This window comes from Sinocyclocheilus rhinocerous, unplaced genomic scaffold (assembly GCF_001515625.1).
Source record: "Sinocyclocheilus rhinocerous isolate Xijiao unplaced genomic scaffold, SAMN03320098_v1.1 scaffold1023, whole genome shotgun sequence".
Classification (NCBI taxonomy): domain Eukaryota; kingdom Metazoa; phylum Chordata; class Actinopteri; order Cypriniformes; family Cyprinidae; genus Sinocyclocheilus; species Sinocyclocheilus rhinocerous.
The window spans coordinates 282,884-297,739 of NW_015638986.1; the positions used below are offsets into that span (position 1 = coordinate 282,884).

General features: G+C 38.1%; 1 protein-coding gene across 1 annotated transcript in view; it reads right to left on the reverse strand.

Annotated features, from left to right (window-relative positions):
* The window catches only part of cacna2d3a (calcium channel, voltage-dependent, alpha 2/delta subunit 3a), a 226,562-nt gene extending 218,301 nt beyond the window's left edge, over window positions 1-8,261 (reverse strand). The window contains exons 1-2 of the mRNA XM_016566342.1: window positions 8,112-8,261; window positions 7,525-7,606 (exon numbers count right to left, since the gene is read on the reverse strand). Coding sequence (XP_016421828.1) covers window positions 7,525-7,606; window positions 8,112-8,206 — 177 coding nt within the window. The 5' untranslated portion in view covers window positions 8,207-8,261. The remainder of the gene's footprint in view (window positions 1-7,524; window positions 7,607-8,111) is intronic.
* Between the last annotated feature and the right edge of the window lie 6,595 nt (window positions 8,262-14,856).

A 14,856-nucleotide genomic window follows, 5' to 3' on the forward strand; every position in this document is an offset into this window, starting at 1 on the left:
AACAGTGTTAAAGTAGCCCAATTCCGCGGGAAAACAGCGGACTTGGCAACACTGCTTGGCGCAGCCTCCAGCTACCGTGTTGCCAGATCCAGCTATTATAAGCGTTTTTGGACTTGTCTTTTCCACTTAATTTAACACTTTAGAAAGTTAATAAAGTAGGAAGTTGCAGTTTAGAGTCAGCGATATCTTTATCTTATCCTATTTGCAAAAGATTGGAAACAATTTCGGTTTATTTTTATTTATTTTTTGTTTTAGTATCAATATCTGGCAACACTGCATCGCCGGCACTTAAACTGAAAGCAATCAAAAAATTGTGGACATGTTTTTGCTGACAGGATTACGATATTCGGTAAGGGAAATACAAAAATGATCATGATATTATCTGTCATAAACGTAATCAACGCTGTCAAAAACAGTAGCATTTAACACTAGTACACACAGATCTGTAGAACAAGTAGGTTACAGAATGAAATGAAATACGCAAGTCTATGCTATGTCATTCAGTAAAGTTAAATTTTCCCAAATCATGCTATAAACTTTCATAAGAGCACTAGACAAAGTTATTGTAGTTATGTATTGTTGCAATAAACAATGTAATACCTAATTTAGAAATGATAAATTGATCATTAATAAAGTATGAAATTACAATTATTAAACACATTATAGATATGCCTAAAACAATAATGTACAGTATGTGGAAAATAATGTGTTTTTTTAACCTTGAACCACATAAACACATTTCATTACACCAAATACACAAAATAATGTTCTTTTTAGCAACATCATATGACCCCTTTAACTTTTTACTGTTTCGCCTCAAAAGGGGATGTTCCAGCAGAGATGAACAAATGGAAGTGAACGAAAATTTGCATGAAAGAAGGCATGAAGGAGACCCTGGAGAAACACAATTAACGGGCCATGAACTGGGCGTGATGAAATCCATTTACCAACAAGCTGGTGTGTTGAAGAGGCTTTGGAAACGGTGCATAGTCAAACTATTCACCTTAGAAAATTGACAATGCATGAGGTAAAAAAAACAACAGGAAATACACTTTTCTGCTTAGGCCGTTCTGTTGCTAGGCATTGTTATTGTTCTAACTACTCTGGATGGTTGCTAAACTAAACATTTCTAGATTATTACTAGGCATTGCCAAAAATGAACAGGATTTTTGTTAAGTTTTGCTACAATGTTCTGACTGGTGACTAGTAGGGCTTGGAATTGCCATAGACCTCCAAATTTGGAGGTTTCTGAAAAAAATTGAGGTGTTTTTTTTTTATTTTCTCCTCCAGTATTCCCCGATATCATACAATATACCATAAAACCCTGATGTACGAAATATGATACTCAACACAAAACACATTCATTCATTTTATTTTATTATTTTATTTCATTTTAGAATTTTATTTTATTTATTTTTTAAATTAAAATTTTTTAAATAATCATTCTGATTGTTTCGTTTTATTTCATTATGCCAGGCTTTTAAAAATCACTCTCTGTCACTATACTGGTATGCTTGCCTTGGTGGTACTATTTTTATAGTACCGGGGGGTGTTTAGGTGCTTTTGCCTACACATCACTTCTGCACTTCAACTATTAAAGCACCACCATTAATTTCAAAAATTTGATTTTGTTCTGGAACCTGTGTGGAGTGTATAAAATAATTTTACAAATACATTTGAATAGAACTGCTTGAATTATTTGAGATTTTACACAGGACAAAAAAAAGGATCCTTTTACTAATGTGTATTGATCCTTGGAATGAAGACTTGGCAACCTAAGGACCACTGAAAGAGTGAGTAAAGGAGAGATATGAGGGGCACTTTGATGTCACTTCACAAACTAGAAATTACATGAGTTACACCCACATCAGCAAGGCAGGTTAATCGAGTTTGGCATTGTAGATGTATTTGCACATTAATGCTTGTGTGTAGACAAAAAAAAAAATGTGCAGAGAAGATGAGTGAATGAAGAGAAACAAGTATGTACTGTATGGTATTAAAATGGACTAGATAAGAAATGGATGGTTCTGGAATGGCCAAGTTAAAGTCCCGATCTTAAACCAATGAAAATGCTGTGGTGATCTAAAGTGTATGAAATAGCCTTAAAATCAATTCATGCAAAAAATACAGTGTCCACATGCATAACCAAATTCACATTCACAAAAACGGATTCACATGCATAAAAAAATACATATGCTAAATACATTTCTCAAATGCAAAACACTATTAAAAATATATGGCAAGTTGCATAGAGCCTTGTTGGCTGATTTTGGCTTCCAACGATAATGAAAACACCATGCTACATTCAGTCCCTTTCCTTTACAGTGGTGCGATAAAGTCATTTCTGCGCAACATCCTAACCAGTCAAATCATGCAACCTGACAGGATGTGCTCAATACTAAAGAGTTCAAATTGAGCTGCGAAAGAGACAGTTTTCTTTTTTTATTGAATTACTGTTTTTACTCACTGTTGTTTGTTGACAGTGAATCTGCTCTGAAAGAACAGGAGTTGGGGGTCATTTTGAATAGTGACATGGGCCCCCTGAAAAAAAAAAATGTTGCTTACAAAACCTCAAAAGTCTAGGACCAGGACCAGCACCTTGTGGAATACAGATGGATGGCCTACAGTGTGTACAACTGTCCTGTATTAGCTGCGATTGGCTGTACCCTGTTTTGTGCTCATCCATATATGAAATTCTCAATTCATAACAATTTCATAACAGGCACATTTCAATGAATCATGGCCAAGACATTTAATACAGGCCTATTCCCAAAGTACTCAGAAACAGAAATAAAAATATGTTCAAATATTAAAACTTATACAGCAACTGTAGCAAGTGACTTTAAATGTTTTGATTCTGCCATAAAACCAAAACAATAACAAGGACATTTAATAATGCATCGCAAAGGTTTATGCCTCGTGCATAGTCAGAAGGATACAATTCTAAAATTAATATACAGTAGTAATAATGCATGACTCTGTTGAAACCACTCTGGAACTTTTTTGAAATCACTGTCAAAATGGATGGCTTGCAGGATGAGGGCAACATAAAATCATGATTATGTTACCTGGACAAATATAATGTAATTATTTATTTTTGTATGAGTTTATCCATATGCTTTTCTCTTTTTATTTTTGTATTTATTTTTATGTTTTTCATTTTCATTCAACAATGTTTTGAGACAATCCTTGTGCATTAAGGAGTAGTATTTCTGCCATTCAAAAGAACACAAAGCAATCCTATACATCCAAACATCTGGCATGAAGCTCTAGGTGACACATTTCGATAGGTCAAACTCAATCTGACATAATGACATCATTATCACAGCTTCAGAAACACTCCACCTTCCCCAGCTCCACCTGTATAGATCTGCTACAGGGTGACTCATGTATGCTATATGGGGTTAATTTATATACAGTATGTTATGTGCAGCAGCATGCTCACAGCAGCATGTTGTGGATGTATTGGCAGTAGCAAGTCTCGGCACTTGTCGCAACAGCAGCGTATAGCAGATCTATCTTGCCAAGACCAAACACATTGACACTTCCATGTATATTACCATGCCAATCCCTCATCTACAGGGCCTATGGGATGACCGGCTCTAGAGCAAAACATCTATGTCATTTACTAATTGCCAAAAATAATTACAGTCTCCTTTATATGATCAATGTGGGAAAATGTAGCAGAATTCTCTGTATGTGCTTTTAAAATGCTTGACTTTATGTGGCTGTGTTTATCATCTCATCATTCACAAAACACATTTCAGTCTGTGCATGTCTGCTTTTATAGTATTTTGTGAAGAACACATGCCATGATAAACACACACCCTGCATCACGTGTCGTCTAGTTTGCCTATCACTACTTACAAAGAATATTACATGCAGGACATCACAAGTCTTCAAAAGCTCAACCCAATGAGACATGAAATTAATGTGACGAGCTGCTGAATACAGATATTTCTTGCTCATTTCAATGGGATTTTGTTGTTAGAGATGTGACTAAAGACGTATTTCAGCCAGTGGTGTAATGGTGACATACTGTGCATACATAATCTGCATACAGACACATTTGCATACTGCTAAAACTATTTAAATTAAACCTCATTGGCTGTAATGTGTAATATGTTATTCTCTTATAGTGGACACCAGTGATTTGTGAAAGCAATGTAATTTTTTTGATGTTGGACGATAGGCAGGAAGACATCTTATGAACATTTTGTTCTTTGTCTTTCAAACACACAAGTAGTTCTCATATTTAAGTTACCTTCATGGACATGGATAAATACACATACATACTCTTTGAACTGATTTAAGTCATTCTTTTTTGGCAAGAATTTAAATACAGATATGCAGCTACCGAGCTCAAGCTGACAAGACAAGAAGCTGTTTTCCATATATTAGGCTGTATTTGTATTCATATATTATGGGCTCTCACGTTTAGATGGCCACATGCAAAATCCCTTTCTGTCAATACAGATTTCATGACTCATTCTGCATTTCACAGTCTCATCAGATTTTCTATCTAAATCTACTTCAATTTTGCAATACAACTGTGGTGTAAACGAAACACTATTGGCTTTATTTCTTCTAATGACCTACGTAAGTTTGCCTGACTACTCTACTAAGTTCACCCAAAAATTACAATTGTGTCATTATTCACTCATCCCCATGGCATCCTTTGTTGCCATGGGGCTTTGTTGCAAACAAACAACAAATAACATATTTTAAGCTGAATATGTACAGTATATTGATTAGGAAAGGATGTTGTTCACTTCCTGTTACACACACACACACCGTTTCCCTTGATTTAACCTTGAAACATGAGAAATTTCCAATACAAGTATTATTTGAGCTTGAGCAGTACAAGGTGTGATGATGATGCAGAATAATATGGGTACAATTTAGACACATGCTTTATGATAACAGCAGATAATATAAAAACAATTGTATTCAATGTAAAGAATGCCTTAGAATGCTTTTAGGAAAAGAGAGAAAATGTAAGAGAATGGATGAGAAGAAGGGCAAAGGGTAAAGACTGAAAGATGACTGAAAGACACACAAACATAATAGATACGCAAAGAAAGAACAAAGAGAAGCTAGATTTTCCTGAAGGAAACAGCAGTGCTTGCAAGATAAGGAAAAGCATTGAAATTTCAGGTAAGGTAAGTTTAAGTAATGTTTTTCAGATTTTACTTCTGTGGAAATTAAATGTAACATCAAAACTGCTTTGTTGTTGTCTTGACACTCAGCTGTTGGTTACATTTTAAATAGTAAAGAAGTTCATGGGAGATTTTTAAACTTAAATCAAGAAAAAAAAAAGATTAAGATAGCTTATCTTTACAAACCAAAATTAAATTGCACACATGAAAATGAAATTGTCTACAAAACAAATCTGAATAGAAAATATTTATATACAGTTTATACAGATTAAAATAACTAAATGAATAACTATTTTCAGAATTCAAACCTACTGCATCAGGTGTCTAAAACTTTAGGGGAAAGAATAGAATTGCATGATGTATACCCAGAATTCTGAGAAGAAGAAAAAAACTCAGAATTGTGAGATTTAAATTAGCAATTGTGAGACAAAAAGAAGATATTCTGAAGAATGTTGGTGACTATTGTTGGTAGTATGGGGAAAAAACTATGGACGTCAATGGCGTCCAGCAACAGTTTGGTTACCCACGTTCTTCAAAATATCTTCTTTTGTGTTCAGCAGAAGAAAGAGAAGGGACAAGGATATTTTGGGTTGTTTTAAATGTTTCAACTTGTACAGTTCATTATTTAAAACATCTATTGGTCAAAGCAATTTATGTATGTTACATTTTGTCAGATAATTCGGACCAAAAACAAAAGAAAAACATTTTTGAGTAAAGGTCACGTAGTGTGTTATGCATGTAAATGCAAAATCTCATTCTCATTATTGTAATATGGTAATGCAGAATTGTGAGATTTAAATGAGCAATTGTGAGACAAAAAGAAGATATTCTGAAGAATGTTGGTGACTATTGTTGGTAGTATGGGAAAAAAACTATGGACGTCAATGGCGTCCAGCAACAGTTTGGTTACCCACGTTCTTCAAAATATCTTCTTTTGTGTTCAGCAGAAGAAAGAGAAGGGACAAGGATATTTTGGGTTGTTTTAAATGTTTCAACTTGTACAGTTCATTATTTAAAACATCTATTGGTCAAAGCAATTTATGTATGTTACATTTTGTCAGATAATTCGGACCAAAAACAAAAGAAAAACATTTTTGAGTAAAGGTCACGTAGTGTGTTATGCATGTAAATGCAAAATCTCATTCTCATTATTGTAATATGGTAATGTAATGTTGTCAGTACTGTAAATGTGCTAATGTATATTATGAATGTAAATGTATATAGCACTAGTCCAACAGTATTCCCTACAGTTTCCAGGGATGCGTTTCCTGTGGCTGTTTTTAAGTAGTTGTTTTGCTCCAGGTCTGAAATTTTACATTGCTCCTCAATCAGAGACCCAACCCTCTGCAAATGGACCCGTTGGACCCGCTCTCCTTATCGCCTGTCCAGAACCACTCCGAAGCACTTTTGAGCTGATGAGGTCACACACACAATAAGCGAGTGAGTGAGCCACAGGGCACACTTACACCAGTTCGTTCACATTACTCTACTTTACATTCTCCTCTCCTCTTTCTCCATGCACATTTCTTCCTCTGGGCTTCCTGTCATATGTCTCTTTGCTTTCTTCTCTTCTGTTGCCCTCTGCTCTGTTTTTTCTCTTCTCTGCTTTTCTGTCTGCTCACCAGGCATGTTCTCTTTCTTCTTTTTAAAACCGTCACACAGATAATCTGCCCCTCGGGCTCCCATCCTCTTTACTTGGTAGCACTCACACAAATGCACACATGCCACAAACATTCTAATGTTGTTGTCTTTTTCCTTAATATTGAAATTTGAACTCCAACCAGCCCAATGGTGAAAATATCACTAGCAAAATCACACTAAAATCATGCTCACAGACATCCATCTGCTCCATTACAGAAACATCACACAGAAACATGCTATCCCATAATCACAGGCCTCGAGTGCTGACCTCTGTGATGCCCTGACCTCACTGTGAAAAAAGACAAGCAGAACACTAGCAAAACCAGATTTGTTGCTTGTGTGTGGTTTAATTGGCGTAGATTGTGTGTGTGTGTGTGTGTGTGTGTGTGTGTGTGTGTGACTATGAGTGTTGACATGTACTTGTGTATGTGATAATATGGAACTGCAGGAACAGAAGCACACACTCACTTTTCTGTGTGTTGAAAGGACACCACAAAAGGAGCTAAAACCTTACAGTCAAAAATAACGTGCGCCCCTTAAAAAGAAGCACATGGCACAGTGTTGGTATCAAATGGTAATACTTTGATAAATACCATGGCACTGAATGATTACCAAATTCATATAGCATGACAATAGCATGGTACTTCAAAGAATATCATGATATACCTTTCGGTGCTGTTTTGTTCATGGTGTTAACTGCACAGTTTAGCAGAGCTCAGTTTACCTTTTGCAACAGCTGAGAGCCAGAATACTTGGCCGCAATGGATTTCATTTCTCCACCAAACGCTGAAGCCCAAAGTTTTACACTAGAAAGAAGAGGAAATGAATTTGACATAGCAGGTACAAATTTGGGTATGAGAGAAAAGTGCAATGTAGTGAAAACACTTGCTTAAACCGCATTTTCAAATCATGCATATTTATAATACATGAAATTTGTATTGTATTTAAGCAAATATGTCTCCTTTAAACTGCATTTGTCCCATCACACAAATATATGAAGTGAACTTTAAAATCAAAAGGCACTGGCTAAATAAATAAATGCATATTGTGACCTAAAATATTTTGGTCGATTCATTTTGATTCAGTTCATTGTGTAGAGCAGTCTGGGCAACTTGACAAATAGCAAATAACAAAGTTGGGACAAAATGACAACAATACAGGCTATTTTATATATTTTTCTCTCTGTCAGCAATAGTTGTACAAAACCAATACAGCAAACAATATACAAAACATCCTATTTTATTTGTAGCCTATTATTAGCACCTACTAATTATATACAATACATTAGAAATATAAGAAAAGTATACTTACACTGACAGGGGAATTCCTTGATGAGATGCACATACTCTGGTATTGGGTGTAATCCACAGCAGGAGGAAAAATATACAATGCAAAACACACTTCATGATCGCAATGATGTCCAGAGCTTCTGAAGAGATGATGAATTGTCTGCCAACTAACACAGCTTACAACAAATATATGGATGGATGTGTCGCGTGGAGTGCGTTCCAGTCAGAGATGTAACAAGGGAAGTGCATGAATGTATTTTTGAAGTAAAGGCGCCGCTGTCATGCTTTATATATAGCCTACTCCAGTCGTACTGCAGTTTTACTCAAATCAAGTGCGCTGAAAGAGAGAGCCGAGGTGAGAGCAGAACGGACCAATGATGCGAGGACGTGTCACGTCTTCTCTTTCGTCCGCTTTCTGAGAAGCTGCTGCTGCCTTTATTGTTCTTCAAAGGAGAATCCGCTATCAAATGATGCCATACGAATCGATGACGAAATAGTGAACAAAACAACTACCGGAAAACGACAAGACACGACAAACTGAGTGAATGAGTTAAAGAGACTACACCACAACTAGGCTACTGTATGACTACAGATGCGCTTCAATACCCACCAGAGAAACACTAAACTCCTCAGCAATTAGCTTGTCATTTAGTTAGTGATTGGAGTTATTGAGCTGGTGAATCTCATGAAACCTGCAGACTTATATTTCTTCCAGAGTCTATCTATCATATTTTAATGTCTGTGCACTACATTTAGTCCTGCAAATTCTCATTACTGAAAAAAAAGTCATTGTTATAATGCGAAAAAATAATTATATATTATTTAAATTGTAATCATTTATAATTTGATGTGTATTAGCGACAATTATGACAACAATGACAATTATTATGGTAAATTTCATAACTGTAATAGAAATTATTAATTCAGGAACAAAACAATCAGTGTGTCTGAAATTGCATGCTGTTTGAGTAGGTACTGCTTTTTAATTCAAACTTACTTTGTGATAGTTAAAAAAAAGTATGTTCTATAAGCTGTGTCCCAATAGAAAATGTGAAGCTGATGTCACGTTGTGTTTCATTCTGGGTAACTGTTTTGTTTAGATTATTTAGACTATTTATAGAATTGCGCTGCCTTTCTGCTAGTCAGTTTAAGGCAGTGTTCTCTTTTTAAGCATATGTTTTGGTGTCTCACTATGGGATATGCCCCTTCTGTGCATTCCTCTAGAAGATTTTAGTGTAAGATAGCTTCACATGGGACACCATTAAATCTAGAGGTTTTAGATCTAAGTAGCACCATATATTGAATAGTTTTGGACTTAAATATTAATGCTAATATTAACATTTTGTTTTGTTCACAGGTGATTGTGAGAGTGTCAGATAATTCTTTCCTATGTTACGGTGCACCAGCAAGGGATTTCCACCCTGACAGTAAAGAACAATCATGAAAGATTGTTGAATAAACAAAATTTTGAATAAAAGAGTTATATAAATTGTAAGGAGTTATCTGAAAGATTTGTGAGATCTTGTTAATTTGTAGAGCCTCCCACTGTAACAAAGAGTCGGAGGCGTGCGGATCCATTTGCAGCTTTTATTAGAATCAAAGGCAGAGTTAAACAGGCAGTAATCAGTCAACAGCGTCACGAACAGCAGGGATAATCCAGGAGAATAAACAGTAGCAGAGCGAGGGTCGGGGCAGGCGGCGGAGAATCACACTAGTAAGAACAGTCCGAGGTAATACACAAGAGATGACAAGACAGGGGATAAACGCTCAGAAATGTAGCCGGGGCAATACAAGACTTCGCAAACACTGAATCATCTGATATCTGGGCTGGTCGGGGAGATGAGTGCGATAGGCTGGTGAGCAAACAATTCCGTTGGCAGGAGTCAGACCACTGTAGAATTTGCTTAGTGGTCCATGATATCCGGGGGTTGTGTCTTTCTAGCCAGGGCAGACCAAGGATGATGGGATTCAGAGGAGAGTCAACAGTGTCACGAACAGCAGGGATAATCCAGGAGAATACACAGCAGCAGAGCGAGGGTCGGGGCAGGCGGCAGAGAATCACACTAGTAAGAACAGTCCGAGGTAATACACAAGAGATGACAAGACAGGGGATAAACACTCAGAAATGTAGCCGGGGCAATACAAGACTTCGCAAACATAGAGAGACTGGAACAGCAGGGATAATCCAGGAGAATACACAGCAGCAGAGCGAGGGTCGGGGCAGGCGGCAGAGAATCACACTAGTAAGAACAGTCCGAGGTAATACACAAGAGATGACAAGACAGGGGATAAACGCTCAGAAATGTAGCCGGGGCAATACAAGACTTCGCAAACACTGAGAGTCTGGGAGCTGCTTAAATAGGGAAGCTAAGGGGAAACACCTGTGCCAGTAATCAGTCCCAGGTACGGGGTGTATGGGAAATGTAGTCAATGAACGTTAGTACTCGGGAGAGGGTGCCCTCCGGAGGCCGTCGGAGAGAGCCACAGAGGCCTGATTCGTGACACCCACTGTATTATCAACACAAGGAAGCCACAAGTGTAATAAAAGGGTTTTATTAACAAAAGGATTGACAAGAGTAACTGACAACTACTAAATGATTTCCTTGAATTGATAAAGTGCAAAAGTTTGATAGATGCAATTGACCTATCGGTAAGCCCCGCCCCCCTTAGTTACTGTTGCTCACTCGGACAAACAAACGGGAGTTGCTGCTGTCTTACAATGACAGCTGTCAGTGTGAAAACTTTAATGTCCCAAGATGTTTTTGATAAATTTTGGACACAGAAGGACAATCATTTAAGTGGGACTTAAATATGCCATGGAGGGATATATAAATGATTTAAAAATAAATATGTAAAAATACAGATCATAATGCAGACAGGAGAAGTCTCCCAAGGTAGCCAAAACGGTTTGGCCCGATAATGACCCAGATCCGGCAGGCCAGATTAAATAACTCGGCCCGGCTGCAGTTGCCAGAGTTGGCGTGAACATGGGATGAATGACGTCCCAGAATCGGCCCAAATACACTGGCCCAATGCCAAAACTGCCGGCATTGGGCCACAATCACGCTGACAAGAATTGAAACACTTAGCCGGTACTGGCCTGAGTCTGGGTACTGAAACTGGGCCAACACCACCAGCATTCATGACATGCCACCTATTATCTGGTACTTGCCTAAAAAGACGGGTAGTTGGGTCAACCTCTGCCTATAGAGTTTTATACGCCTATAAAAAGTTTTCAAAAGCATCCCCCCCTCTGGTTTTTTCACAAATCGCACCCTGTATATATATATATATATATATATAATTACACTTACTCATACAGAATTACAACTTCTAAAATATGTGTATTAAAGACTCCTTCCAGTTTTGATATAAAACCAGAGCTTTGAATAATTTGTTCTTCCACAAAATGACATTGTTACCTTAAAATCCTTAATGGTATCTACTTCAAACTAAAATAAAATACATATTTTACAGTGTCCTTGTTAAGTCTACATGTACTTATGCATGTCAACTAAATATGTCACCTTTAAAAAGATTAAGGGTTTGGCCCTTACACCATTTATTTTCATGGCATCCCCACCTACTACCCCATGACATGCATATGTGAAAAGATAATAATAATAATTATTTGAAAGAAAAAAAACTCCAGGAGCTTCCTTCTAAAAGAGATGAAAAGTAAGCAGATCTAGCAATTTTTAGAGCTTTTCTGTAAGTAGAAGTACTTTCTCTCCATGCAAGACGAAATACCTCTAGTTTTGTTTTCTTCCTGCTGCACTCCATTTTCTGGGCTGCTCTCTTTAGGGCGCGAGTGTGCTCATTATACCAGCATAATACCAGTCAGACTGTGTTTTCCTTAATCTTCTTTAAGCATAAAGGAGCAACCATATCAAAAGTGCTAGAAAAGAGAGAGTCCATAGTTTCTGTTACCACATCAAGTTTTTCTGAGCTATTGGATTTGCTGAGGAATTGAGACAAATCAAAAAGGTTATTTACAAAGCAGTCTTTTGTTGTAGAAGCGATGGTTCTACCATATTTTTAACAAGGATTTGAGTTTGCAGCTTTAGCTATATGGAGTATACACGAGAATAGGTTTTAGCCAGGTTTCTGTGAAACAGAGCACATCTAGGTTATGATCTGTGATTATATAATTTACAAAAAGCACTTTCGTAGAAAGGGATCTAATATGCATTAAACCAAGCTTTATCATTTGTTTATCTGTAGTCTAGTTATGCATCTCTATGTGCTGAGAATTAACTGACTTCTGTGACTTCTGTGTGAAGTCACACTAATGCCTAGGGTCTCTGTGAAAGAGGTTTGGAAAGAGTGATATTTACGTTCTGCCTGGTCATGTGCTGAGTCTGAATGGTGACGTCTTCCACTTGTTGATCTTGGGCATGTTGCAGTGGGAAGAAAGTAGTTGGATGCATTTCACAGTCTTGAACACAAAACACTGGTGAACGATGAGCTCCTGAGCACAGAGAAAGTCCTTGGTCTGGAACATGCATCTGAAGGAGCCTTGCAGGTGAAGGTTCTTATGTCTGTGCAGAAGCTCTGGACAATCTTGAACACGCACAGAGAGGATCACAGACAAGACAATTCTGACATTTGTGGAGAGAACCTTGGCAGTCTGGAACATGCAGAAGATTGCTGAAGAGAAGGTTCTGAAGTTGTTGCAGAAGATGGGGGACACTAAGCTTGTGGTCGTTGTTGCTGTGGCAGTTTCCAAACTCCCCAAATTCACTTCTTGCAGAACTTCCTTGTTTCTCCTTAGAACAACTTAGCTTAGCATTTTGCAAATAAATAAATTTCGCTTAGCACTTAGCTGCACAGCAACAGCAGCTTAGGCAAATTCTTTGTCTTGGAGAAAACCTTTTAATCTTTCCTGAGAAGGAGGGATTTGCAAATTAGGCACCTTTCAGATCCAGCATTTTGATTGGCTGATGCTGTCAGCAATGGCCATTGAATGGCTCCCTCTTTGGCATGAGGTTTATCTGCATAGTTTAATGTCCACGTTTGCAACAGTGTCTTTAAGGCAAGGGTCTTAAACCCTGCTCCTTGGGACCCACTGTCCTGCAAAGTTTATTTCCAATCTGCTTCAGCACACCTTCCTGTGTATTTTCAAGCAGTCTTGAGGAGCTTGATTAGCTGCTTCAAGTGTGTTTGATAAGGGTTGTAGCTAAACCCTGCAGGACAGTGCGTCCCTAGGAACAGGTTTGAAGACATCTGCTTTAAGGTTTTTCCTATGCATACACATTGTGCTGAAAATATGAAGGCCAAACATAAATGGGTAATACTGAACTTTGACCCATGCATTCATATACACAGTATAATCTTAATAGGTAAGGTTACATACATTGTTGCATCACAAACAGCACTCATTAAGTATATACAGTTCTGTAAATGAATATGAAGATGGTTTAATCAGTTTTGTGTCTATTTTGTGTGAATGCATGTGAAGACTTGTTTTTCCTTTGTGGCTTTGGCCACAAGGCAACACCACAAAGCATATTCTTGCTTTATTCTATATTCTTTATGCCGGCAGCCATGTCACCCTGTAGCCCAAGACTGGTTACCCACTGAAGCTAAGCAGGATTGAGCCTGGTCAGTACCTGGATGGGAGACCTCCTGGGAAAACTAAGTTGCTGCTGGAAGAGGTGCTATGGAGGCCAGCAGGGGGTGCTCACCCTGCAGTCTGTGTGGGTCCAAGCGCCCCAGTATAGTGATGGGGACACTATACTGTCAACAAGCACCATCCTTCGGATGAGACGTTAAACTCGGCATCCTGGCCAAATTTGCCCATTGGCCTCTGATCATCATGGCCTCCTAACAATCCCCATATCTACTGATATATCCAGGTGGATGCTTCACACTGGTGGTGGTTGAGGAGATACCCTCTGACAATGTGAAGCGCTTTGAGTGCCTAGAAAAGTGCTATATAGATGTAATGAATTAAACTTGTTTCTCCTTCGAAAAGGAATTTACAATCATTCACACATTGATAAGAGTAAGGGAGAACAAAGCAGTTCTGGTGTGGGGGTCACTGTACTTTAATGTTAGCCCTCCATCCATAAGAGGATGTTTTATTTAAAGGCAAAAGGCATCCTTTTTTGTTCACAGAGCCTGATCACATCAAAATGAAACCTTCTACACATTGTGTAGAAAGGGGGTTGCCATCTTGACTGCTGTCTACTACACCTCAGAAGCCCAATTACATCAGCCCTAGTTGGTGGGCAGGCATGACGTTGTGTCTGGGAGTGGCTCCCCCTCTTAGTATAAAAGGATTCAATAACCTCTTCTCAGTTCACACCAGAAGCCAGAGACTCTTCACAGTGTTGCTCATGCGGGAACAAGATTTCATGCAAGCACACACATCAGGTCTGCTCTGCTTGTCTTGGGCTGAAACATGCTCAATTGGCAATCAAAAATCCCAGTGCTTGTGAGCACTGTGCACATTTTAACATTGTCACATTGCCAAGCTAGCCTGTTGGGCCAGGATTCACGGTCCGGATGCTACTCCACAAATTATGTTTTATTAAACATGGTTCGGGAGGAGCATGTTCAGATAATTAACCTGATTAACACGAGAGGAGCACAATCAGTAATCAACCTAACTAATTAAGTAATTACCTCTGTTCCTCGACAGTTTTCCAGCATTCGGTTTGCATCTTTTGCCATTATATCACAGACTCAACTTTTCCCGTCCAAACGACGAGACCTATACTGGGGATTTCTCCGGCCAATCTGCCAGCCCCAGGACCACTCCT